A 12,328-nucleotide genomic window follows, 5' to 3' on the forward strand; every position below is an offset into this window, starting at 1 on the left:
GGTCCACCTAAGAAACGACATCGGATGTGATGAGGAAATTTGTATTCAGTTTGATTTCCATAATCATTATTAAAATCGCTTCAGAATGATTATGGAATTTCATCTTAAACTATTTTAAGGAGAACATGAGGTTCATAAATAGAGGACAAACTGATGGAGAAAAGGAGGCCGAAGAAAGGGGCCCTGACGCACTATAAAATAATCTGTAGATCTGTTACCTGGATGGATAGCCAGCGGCACTGATGCGGATGGTCTCGAGAACTCCACATGCTCGCAGTTGCTGAACGGCTCTTCTAGAATCAAATCTAGAGAAAGCAAGAAATCAGCCAAAGGAGTGAGGGATCTTTACAAAAACCAACACAAGATGATCTAGACATTTTTTTCTGGGTACAAAACTTGTCACACCACAGGAGATTTGGGGCGTTATCTAGACCTACCGGATCTTTCTCTTGAGCATAGAGCACATCTCCCGTGAGAGAGGCATTGGGAGGCTGCAGTCCACTCTGGGACTGAAGGCAGTCTGACTCACAACGCTGTGACTGTGTGTTCACAACCTTAAGAGCATGTGACTGACAAAACCCTCTCAATTTAGCATCCTTGAAGGGCATCCTTTGTGCTCAGGAATTTGCAGAGGGCACAAACAGAGCCAAACAAGACCCTACCCTTTCTCAGATTTGTGAATTTAGCAAGAAAAATAAGTAAATAAATACATTGATTATGATAGATTGTAGATGTATATAGTAAAACACATTTTATTATGTTTATTATCGTATTATCTTATTTTCTAAGATCTAAATTTGGGCAAACATTAGTTTTTATCATAGTATTTGGAACAGACAGGCCAATGTTGTCAGGTTTTCACTCACGCAAACACTTCAAGGAAAAATAATTAACAGAAGTGTTAAATCAGCAAGAATTTTGCAAATGGGAAGCACTTCTACTGATTTTGACCTGAGAAAACTAGGTCTAATTATATTTTATATAACCTGATCGGCTAATTCTCACAGGAGCTTTTGATGCCTTATTGTTGGCAGAAACTTTCAGAGCAATTGAGGTCGATCAAATGTCACTGTACCAGCATGACTCTAATGTTCTCTGGCAGCTTAAATGAATTTGCTATACATCACTATTTATAGCCAAGATAAACTAGATAAGTTCTAATAGAAGAATAAAACTGAGGCAGAGACCAAACTTACACAAACGATTCCTTGAAATCATTGGGCTTAATGCAGCGCACATAATGAGGGGTGGTAGCGTTCAGCGTTTCCATCAGAAGATGTAGAGAGTTCCTGAACTGTGAGGGAGAGAATTTTTTCATCTCGTCATCATTATGTGAATCACCTCATCTTCATAATAAACACAGCTTCAGTGGATCCACCATCAAAAATTGGCCTTTGACACCAAGCCTCACCTGGGTGCCCACGCTTTTCCTGTGCTCACGGTTGTGGCCTTTTAGAGCAGGTTTGGCGGCCCGGACATTGATCCTGGAGGTCTTGCTGGCGGCTGAGGGAGGGGGAACATCTTTACCATCATGGAAGAGATCTGCAACCAGCTGGAACTGCACAAAACAAAACAAAACAATTGAAATATATAAACAAAGAAAATATATTTTTTGTACAGACAAGAAAAGAAGACAAGAATATTTTAATAAAAATAGTTATATTTGATTATATAAGTGTCACATGAAGAAATCTTAACTGCTTAAACTGTAAAATGAATTTTCAGTGACATTACAGATGCATCACATCTTACATAAGAGCCATAAGAACCCCTTTTTTATTCTAGCTAGACTGGTGTAAATTTGTATTCAACTCCAGCAGCACTTCAAAGCACTTTTAGAAGCCCTTTAAAATCCACTCCCTGAGCATCCACCGCAAGGCAGGTACACAGTGTGTTTCAATGCATTGCTAATACCATGATCCTGCCAAGTTTCAGCACTCTAAGACAGAATAGAGATGATATCATTAAACTCCCGTCACTATAAGTCTGACACTGTGGATGACAATGATAAACAGAGATGCTAAACCAGAAAGTAAATACAAATTAAAGGTGTGCGTAGCAATGGTTCCCCGAGTTGCATCCCGATTACTTATATAAGTAGGCCCCTTTTGAACAGGGTTGTATAAAGTAATGGGTAATGACATTTAAACATTTGTTATAAGTTAAAGGTACAATATGTAGGATTTTTGCAGTAAAATATCCAAAAACCACTAGGCCAATGTTATATATTTTGTTTAGTTGATTACTTACAATATCCCAAATGGTTCCAACTATTTGTAAATCGTGAGAAAATTGCTATTTTAACCAAGGAAACGGGACGTCTCAGCAGGGGTGAGGAGTCGCCAGTCAATGGCGTCATATCCGCGTTACCCTCGGTTTCCGCTCGTACTGCCATAGTAACCATGGCGACAGACGTGGACAACTGGGTTATGCCTAGCAGGACGCTCACGCTGTTGTTGTTTTGTTCAAAGATTATGGACCATGGCAAGCAGACTTTGAGACAAAAAGAGGACGAAAACGAAGATCGAGATGCCGAAAGCTCCACGTCCGCGACTAACTTCGACTTGACAGAGACGCGAGTTTTGCATGCACTTTATTAGACAGGTGAGCAAATGTACATACAACTAATCAATGTTATTTAGTTCAACATGATGAAATGTTAGAATATGATCTGTATGTTATTCTAATGTTGATCTAGCTCACTGCTAGTCTCATATAGCCAACAAACAACCTAACTAACAACACTCAACACACTCAAATGCCATTTAGTGTGATAGTGTAACTGTTAGAGCAAGTGAAACAGCGCTGCTTTACCTCAAGTTTAATTGGTCAAATAAACTGACCTGTGTGAGTATTAATTCAGCACTTGCGTGTAGTTCGGTGGAATGAAATGTCCTTATTCCTTTATATCCGCGGGACTCGCGTGTGGCGCTGGTATACGTCTCTCATTAGCAATCGCGCCCTGATTCATACCACAGTCATGTTAAAAACATCAATGTATTCACTATTGTATCCATGTATCCATAAAAGATCCATCAGCTCGGACGACAAGATCCATAATTCCGATTAATGCTTTGCGATACGCCTTTGTAAGAGGATAGCGACCCCTGGTGGCGAAAAATCCTACATATTGTGCCTTTAAAGTAAAAAAAAATTCTTCATATGCTGACTTTGAAAGGCCTATCACAATTTACACTGAAATGGATTTCACTGGCTGTTTTAAATCAGCAAGACAGACAAAAATACTGTTTATTTTTAATAAGGACGTCGGTCACCAGTTAAATACATCCTTAACATTTGAACAAGTATTACATTTTAACATTAGTCAAGTAAAATAAAAAGGCACTTTATTATTTAATTTAGTTAGAAAAAAAATCCTCACGTTCAAAACGAAAACGTTACCACTAGACCAGCGGTTCATGCTTGGCTTTTAAGTGATCAGTGGTAGATGTAAAAATGAACTTATAGACATCACATAGACTATTTATTAAAACAGTAAAATATCATGTTTAATTATTTGTGTACAACCTAATTAATATGCATAAGCTAAGCCTTCACTATTAACACGACAGTATTTCAACACTGTCCTGCAGGAAAGATCTTTAACTTGTAGATGCTGATGTGCTGGTGTCTGTAAATTAACTTAACTCCGGCAAATTCTGTTGCCAAGAAACCTCAGGACAAAACATTACGAAAGAGAGAGAGAGATCAGTATCGACAAAGACAATGGATATCCTATTAAATCTCAGTTAAGATGGATCTGGCTGTTCGACTGATATACAGTGCTAGGTGTGGACAAGGTCAGGCCTCTGTTTGCCTGAAAACTTTAAGTCAATTAACTGCTTAAACGGGTCAGAGAGCAAAACATGAGCTAAAGTGTGATTTCAATCATGCAAACTTGAGGTAGAATGAAGTATAAACAGAAGCTCGGCTGCACAGAGAAGAGTAACATAACTGAGCTAAGCTAAATATACTAAGGGTATAGGCTTGAATTAATAATAACCAAGTCAAATCCAAAATGTTTGATTTTATGATAAAAAAACTGTTAATTATATTCATATTCATTTTATTTAGTTCATGAAAATGTAATTATATTTAATATAATAGTTAATATTATTGGTATTATTAATGAACTGGATGTTATTAAGTAAATGGCTCTATGAGTTGGAAAAAAATATTTATTATTATTATTTTTATCATTATTATTTCCCTTTTCTATTCTTTTGCAATTTTAAGATCAAATCTTACCAAAAAAAATACCCATTGCTCACCTTACTGGCCTTGAGGATGTTTATCTGCTCCTCATAAACAGTGTCTCTGTTCTTCTCCAGGAAGCCGTCACACTGATATTCAACCTGCCAGGGATGACATAATGTCACAAGTTTAACTCATACATCAGTACCACACTGAAAATAACTTGCTACCTAATTTTTGTGACCCACAACTGGCATTGAGAAGAATCAGCCATTTTTGTTGCATTCATCATGCATTATTAACACAATCATTTATGTTGGGTAACAAAGTTCCTCACAAGTTGGGTTTCAGTGAGCAGATTTGCCCTAAAAACCCAGCTGTGCAACACACAAATGTATCATTTCCACAAAAAGTATGCATGTCACTCAATTTCGGATCAGTCATATAAGCAATTTAAAGGTCAGGGGCTGGTTGCATAAACACAGCCATTATGTTAAGACAGTGTATTAAGCTCTAGTATGACCCATTAGCAGTTAGTCTGGGGCAGTCCGTCTTACTTTTCAGTATCAAATTAGGCCAATCTACAATTTTATGTAACTGATTTAAAAAAGTTATGAATAGTCTTAAAGAAAAAAAAAAGATCTCTAACTTGTAAGACTAGTCTTAGGTTTATGCAACCGGCCCCTGGTTTCACAGACAGGGCTTAGATTAAGCCAGGATTAGGCCTTAGTTCAATTAGGACATTTAAGAGGCTTTTTTAAACATGCCTTAGAAAAAAACATTACTGGTGTGCATCTTAAAACAAAGCAATGGCATTGACTCTTAAGATATGTCAGTGCAAATTGCTTTCAGTTAAAACAGCTCAAACATGCATTTTAGTCTGGGACTAGGCATACGCCTCATCTTTAAAACCGGGGGGAAATGTCCTGTTAAAGGGTTAAAATCAATTGGGTTTACAATTTATAGCATGAAAGCCTGGTTTATTTCAAAGTGTTTCAACTTGTTAATGTTTGGAGACGTTATTATAGCACTTAACTCATTAAAATAAGCTAAACGCACCTTATCCGCAAAGTGGACCACAATGAAAGACCTGTTGGACATCCTAGGCTTTTCGAAATGCCCGCTGCTTGAATGCTTGCTGTATAGCTTCTGCGCCCAGTTTTGATCTGTTCCTTTGGGAACCTGTCAGATGCAGAAAAGAAAAATACTTTGAACTGCAGTGAACTGAAAACATTATTTGGGTTACCTGTAGCAGAAATAGCATGTTCACTCTTTTGAAGCTGCTCCGGATCCTACTCAACAACTTCAAAGAGCTGGGGTGTTTAAAACTAAATGAGATGCTCTGTTCTAGAGGTCTGCGTGGGATGGAGTTTTCCATCCCACTCCCGCAAGATTATCTAACACTCCCGCCCGCTTCCGCCAGGATATGTTAGATTTCATCCCGCTCGAAACTTTCACATTTTGTCCCGTTCCTGCCCGCAAAAGCCTGTAGGAAGAGGTCTACGATGGTTTTTCCCGTTAGATTCTGTCTTGTTCTGGTGTCTATAGGCTAGTTTTTCCAATTTCCACACACACACACTTTCAGATCTCCAGTTGTTTAGGCAACATGCCTCTCAAAATCTTTTGATCAACTTTTTTCCTCTGCTCGGGCTCACCTTACACTCTTCATCAAGAAGGTCCAGGATACCAAGCTTGGCTTCAATGAGGTCAATGCACGGCTGGTTATCATAGAAATCGATAAGTGTCCAGGGGATCTGCTCCTTCATATACTCTTCTTGCTCCAGTTTAAACACATGCTGAGTGACAGATTATGTATGTATTAGGTAAATGCATCAAACACTTAAAAACTTGCAACTAAATACCGCCAAGAGTCACAAACACATAGATCATTCCTGTTATGCATTACATTTTGAACTTGAAAGGAATATGCTTTTGTTGTTATTGAATAAAATATTTATATACTGTATAAACTATATAATTCAAAATGCAATTCTAAAATGATGTCACTTCATGGAAGATGACCTCATTAAGGAACTGGCTTTTGTTAGTTAAACTACCATTATAAATGTTATTATATATTTATTATTATAAAATGTTGTCTAATATATTAAACATTATAAGATAGATGTCTAAATAATACAAAGCAGCTCCAGAAGAGTTTAAAACTAATATGCTTTGTTCAGCAATTTGTTGTGAAAACTCTTTAATTTATTGTTTAATATTTAAAAAATATTTGTTTTATTATTATTTTTGACAAATAATATATCATTTAAAATTACATTTATTATCAAAATAAAACTAATGTGATTTTTTTACCTTTAAAAATTGAGAATATAATTTATTATAATTATATTTATACAACATATATAATAACATTATTATATATAAGATAGTATATATCTAAATATGTATAGCATAGCAGAAGCACTAAACATGGATCTAGAGATCCTCTATTACTGACCGAGTTGAACTGTTGCTGTAGTTTCTCATTGGCATAGTTAATACAGAACTGCTCAAAGCTGTTGATCTCGAATGTTTCAAATCTGTTGAGAGATGAAGACATGTTAACACTGACTGAAAACAAACTGAACACCTTCTGCACTTCTCTCTGCATCCTATAGCTTGGCACTTCTCTGCTTATTTACTCTAGAGCTGATCAATAAGTTCCCTTATTTGAGGAAGCAATTAGTCCCATGGCCAAAAAGGCAATAAGCAAATGCTGACTCTAAAAACTCAATGAGTTTTCTGCTAAGGGAAGGTCAAAACATGAAAGATAGTTTCCTGTGGCCCACAGAGACATATTACCCTACCGCACTGTATATAAGAACCCAGGGAGCTAAGTTTCCAAATCTTTACAAGTATGGCCTCTCATAATCACAAGCATTACCCGTAGATATCCAGCACCCCGATGAAGGAGTGCTGTTTAGTGGATGTATGCAAGGCCTTATTGACGTGCTCCACAATCCAGTCAAAGAGATGGGCGTAAATGTGTTTGGCCAGGGCATCTCGGGCGTTGACCGCCTGGGCGTGCGGCATGTTCTTCACGTAGGTCTCGGCAGTGGTCACCAGCTTCCTGCGGCACAGCCAGTGCGCCATCTGCTCCTGTTCTATACCGAGCAGCTGACAGAAATGATGCAGATGAGTTTCGTCTCTCTGCAGGTGAAAAAAGAGATTGTGATTGCTAAGGCAAGTGAAGAATAGTCATCGGTTTAATTCGTATATGCTAAAACAAACAACATGCAGCAAGACACAGTTTGTCATTTACTTACGTTGATATGGCAGGATTCTCCATCTCTCTCTGACACAATTTCCACGTTCCCCAGGTGCAAGATGGAGGCGATTACCTTAAAGACGCTCATTTGATGGACTTCTTTCACACCTGCACAAATATTTACGATTGACGCTCAGTATGGCTTTGGTATAATGTTGCAATAGTAATTTTTATTGCTGTAGTCCTCACCAAGCATTGTAAGAGCTTCTCTTGTCTTCACAAGGTCCTCAGCATCATTCACACCCTCAATGAAAATGTTCTCACCGAGAGACGTGAAGGTAAAGTCTTCTGCGCTGGCTAAAACATGAGGGTGAATGGACAATTTGAATGAGCAAAACTTAAAGACTGTCAGTGGTAGCAGTTGGCTTTAGGATCCAAAAATGCTGATTTTTAGGATCCTAAAATTTATTTTTTGGTAGGAGTAATTTCATTTTATAGCAATGGTATTAAAATAAAGGTATTATTTTCAACCTAATAATATTTTATATTACCTTAAATATTTTAAATGTAATAAATTTTTTTATTTTATTTTAATTTAATTAAATTTGCATGTGAATATTTCATGAGAAAACCTCCAAATGAAGATCATTTAAGTCATTACAATAATTTCTCTCAGAAAAATTATCATCTCGTGCCACGGGGACCACATTTTTAACACATATTTGTGACATTTCTGCCATCAAACTGTATGCCATCATACGGGAAGTAACCAAACCATCATTGTGTTCACTGGGTCACTTACACAAGGCAAGATCTTTAAACTCTGGCAGAGATGATGAAGCACAGAGCTGGTAGAAAATGTGGTAGTTCCTCTCTTCCTCAGCCTGCAAAAACATTGATGTTCAGCACATGGAAAAGCACAAGGGGCTACGATTAAATCTTAAAGCCTCCTTCCTGTGTGAGACGCACCTGAAATACTACTCTGGACTTCTCAAGCAGATACGTTCGCATGTTGGCACCGATGATGTGATATCTCCTATCAAAGCCAATCTCAATGTATTTCCCAAAGCGGCTGCTGTTGTCATTGCGGGTGGTTTTTGCATTTCCAATGGCCTGCACAGAAGAGGGAAAAAAAGAGTGTTAATTATGGTTGACTCACTTTTTGGTTGGTATAAGCTGAAACAGGAGGTTATCAAATGACTGATCCATATTAGAACATAAGGGTGGAGAGAGTTTCATAACAGAGGGTGTAACATGTTTGAGGAGGCGTAAACCTAAAATCCGGTTTGCAGCATCAATTAGAATGAGTAATTACTGTGATTTCAGATTAATTGTTTGTCTGAGCCGAAATGTTATGAGTCACCTTAGCATTAGTATCTCTAGGTTTGCATCCTAAGATATCCTTCTATCACCAGTGCTCATTTCCACTGTAATGATATCTCTAAATTGACTGTGAGATTTGGCCACTCTCATTGGCACACAGATTATCTTCCTGAAGGGCACAAAAAACAGCTCTGCTCTTATCTGTTCAAACAGGCCTGCCGATTCTTGGGTTTCATTTCGCAGCTTAAGTGTGCCAGTGCCACAACGAGATGGAGTGATGAGAGAAGCGAGGGAACCTTTACAGCCGCTGCACACTTTGAAAGTACTTGGTGGCACGAGTTTATTAAATTGAACACTGATTATTCTGGTAATGTGTCTGAATTAAGTGGTTCTCAGCTCATTGACATTATGTGGTGACCTGGGTCGTTTTTCTCTCAAGAATTATTCAAATATAGGAGTGTCAAGACATACCTCCATGATGGGGCTGGAGGCCAGTACTTTCTCTTCAATGCTGGTGTCATTTGCTGAACCTCCCACTGTGGCAAAAAAGCGCATGGCATACTTTGCCGAAACGGTTTTACCGGCTCCAGACTCGCCACTCACGATTATCGACTGGTTCTTCTCATCTCTGCAGGAAAAAGTTCAGGTTTACATACAGAATCAGTGTCTATATGAATACCTGAGATGATATACATGATAAATAAAGTGCATTCAACTACTCAAATGGTGCTTACAGAAAAGGGAGGTTTATGAAACATGCTATGATGCAATTTGATGCTATTATAAAAGAAAATCAAAAAAAAAAGAGTACAACAGGTTTTGGAAAATTGTGATTTTATGAGAGGATCAGAATAATATACATCACATTTATTTTTGCAGTGTGACAATTTTTTGTAAAAATGAATGAAATGTTGATTTAAATTTGTGTAGCTGAATTTGTTATTATATGCAAATACTTTTTAATTACAAAATATAATATATAAATGTAAAATATATGTTTTGAGTAAATGTATATATTATATAATATATAAATAATTATTTAATAATGAATTAATCTAATTTAATATATTTTAAATGATTACATTTTATATAGTTACCTCAAACTGCAAGGATCAGGGACATTTTACAGTGCATAGCAAAAGAAAAAGAAAAGGGTGTGTAGGAACCTCACTAGGTTCCAGGGTGGCCTTTGTACACAATGATGAATGATTGGTGATGATACACAATGATTGGCTCAATCCCCTTGGCCCTACCCCTTGTTTTCGAGTGTACCCCTTGGCCCTTAAAACAGAGTTACAAGGGCCAAGGGGTTGAAATATTCCCCTACGAAATGGAACAACCCTTCATGAACCCGATACATCATCAGTCGTCGGCGATGGCTCTCAGGCTCTGCCGTTACAGAGTTTTTACAGGATTTCTCCATGACAACGACTGACAATCAGCGCAGCTGCTCTTAACTTTGAGGAAACATGATGCTTATAACGTTCCTTCCTCGAAATGTATGTCTTTTCTGTTTCGGAAAGGTAATTTATTATACAATTTCTTAATTTAAATGACTATATCATTATTATAAGAGTAAATAAAGTGCACGGTGGTGTCATCTGGCGCTAAATTTAAATGTTTAACCGTTTGTGAAGCCATCTCGCCGTTGATTCGCGATGTATTCTGCGAACTTTCTCGTAGCCCTACTTTTGGAGTGTGCCTCTGAAAAATCTCCGTTTCGAGGGCTATGTAGCCCTACCCCTCGATCTAAACAAGAATCGGGACACCCTACCCCTTGACGTGAACGCGCAAAATGGAGGGGTAGGGCCAAGGGGTAGGGCCAAGGGGTGTATTGGGATTGAGCCTAAAACAAGAGGATGCTGGCTGTGAGATTTTATTATGTTTTTAACAAAGGAAAGTGTATGATTTACAGTCACATTTTGTCAGCTGCAGACATTTTGTCATGACTGCAGTTAACATTCTCCAATACTCCGACATCTCCAATCAAAACCACACCAGTTGCCGCTGCTCAGACTTTAACAGAGTCTATAAGCACTAGACCTGGATTTCCTCCTTCGCCTGAGTTTATTTTGGGACTTCAGCATTACACCACCAGTCATTAAGAAGTCACGATGTCTCGGCGTGGGATGTTTAGCTCAAGCTTAAACCTGATGTGCAAATGGTTTTGTCTTTTGTTTCAAGCAACAACAAAAAAAAACATGTAAATACAAAGGTGCAAATAATGATGCTGCGTGCACTGTGATTATCTGCCCACTCAATCCATTATTAAATCGAGTGGAACTTTCAGATTACTCACAGCTTTCAAAGCGCATGCTGTCATTTCCTGTTTACGGCCAGTGAAAATCACTGCTCTGAAACCTGAGCTCTTTATTACAAAACAACAGAGCTGAACCAACAGCTTAATCATTTGTTTGATGCAAATAACTTATTTAACTCTTCTTGAGAAATTCTTAATAATCACAGATAGTCGCATAAAAATCATAAAATGAGATGACAGTAATCCAGGGTGGCTTTTACTAAAAAGAGTTCTCTAAGAAAAGAGAAGTATTATTACAAATAAAATAATACCTACTAAAATAGCAGGTGCAGTATTATCATATTTATAATACTATTTTGAATGTAATAGCACACTAGTGTTCTAAAGTTGGGAATCTGTATGATTTTTTTAATGTTTTTTTTAAAGAAGTCTCACCAAGACTGCATTTATTTGATGAAAATACAGTAACAACAGTAATATTGTAAAATATTATTACAATTTAAAATAATTGTTTTCTATTTCAATATATTTCAAATTACAATTTATTATTATTTACTCAGCATCATCACTCCAGTCTTCAGTGTCACATGATCTTTCAGAAATCATTCTAATATGCTGATTTGGTGCTCAAGAAACATTTTTTATTCTTTTCAATGTTGAAAACAGTTGCTGCTGCCTAATATTATTGCAGAACCCATGATACTTTTTTCAGGATTCTTTGATGAATAAAAAGTTAAAAAGCTTCATTTATCTGAAACAAAAACCTTTTGTAACATTATAAATGTCTTTACTATAGCTTTTGATCAATTTAATGTGTCCTTGCTGAATAAAAGTATTAATTTCTTTAATAAAAAAACATTAACTGGCCCCTTTTCAACCATATTGTATATTATAGTGAAATTAATAAAAACATTTATTTCTGTAAAATTAGTCAATCAGAAACGATGTGTTTTTGAGTTTGTTGATGTTTTATGAGGGTGGGTTTTTGGAGAGAGGGGGTGGGGTTACATTTATCACAATAAAATTTAGCAAAATGACTGAAACCACTTAATAGCACCTTGAACAAATAAACTTAATTAGCTTGTCATCTAATAAGACTATGAAAAACAAGCACAAACCTGGCCATCTGTTTGTACGCTTCCTCTGCCACAGCAAATATATGAGGGTCCATGTCCCCCATATTCTGGCCGCTGTACGCATTGATGACTTCTTCTCCATAGATCTGCAGTTGCTCGTACGGGTTGATGGCCACCAGAACAATCCCTGAGGAGAGATTTACACCAGGTTTACACCTACAACTGTGCAGAACAGTTAATACACAGAATCACATTATTTAAATC

General features: G+C 37.2%; 1 protein-coding gene across 1 annotated transcript in view; it reads right to left on the bottom strand.

The window, feature by feature from the left end:
• myo5b (myosin VB) overlaps positions 1-12,328 on the bottom strand; it is a 57,301-nt gene that overhangs the window by 20,046 nt on the left and 24,927 nt on the right. The window contains exons 4-18 of the mRNA XM_056262995.1: positions 12,107-12,251; positions 9,200-9,356; positions 8,375-8,518; positions 8,208-8,289; positions 7,655-7,762; positions 7,464-7,573; positions 7,082-7,347; positions 6,656-6,737; positions 5,850-5,990; positions 5,254-5,376; positions 4,272-4,355; positions 1,412-1,558; positions 1,197-1,294; positions 219-305; positions 1-7 (exon numbers count right to left, since the gene is read on the bottom strand). The exon at positions 1-7 is cut by the window's left edge and continues 105 nt beyond it. Coding sequence (XP_056118970.1) covers positions 1-7; positions 219-305; positions 1,197-1,294; positions 1,412-1,558; positions 4,272-4,355; positions 5,254-5,376; positions 5,850-5,990; positions 6,656-6,737; positions 7,082-7,347; positions 7,464-7,573; positions 7,655-7,762; positions 8,208-8,289; positions 8,375-8,518; positions 9,200-9,356; positions 12,107-12,251 — 1,781 coding nt within the window. The remainder of the gene's footprint in view (positions 8-218; positions 306-1,196; positions 1,295-1,411; positions 1,559-4,271; positions 4,356-5,253; positions 5,377-5,849; positions 5,991-6,655; positions 6,738-7,081; positions 7,348-7,463; positions 7,574-7,654; positions 7,763-8,207; positions 8,290-8,374; positions 8,519-9,199; positions 9,357-12,106; positions 12,252-12,328) is intronic.

The sequence above is a fragment of the Rhinichthys klamathensis genome, unplaced genomic scaffold (assembly GCF_029890125.1).
Source record: "Rhinichthys klamathensis goyatoka isolate OS25496 unplaced genomic scaffold, OSU_Roscu_1.1 h1tg000197l_1, whole genome shotgun sequence".
Lineage (NCBI taxonomy): Eukaryota > Metazoa > Chordata > Actinopteri > Cypriniformes > Leuciscidae > Rhinichthys > Rhinichthys klamathensis.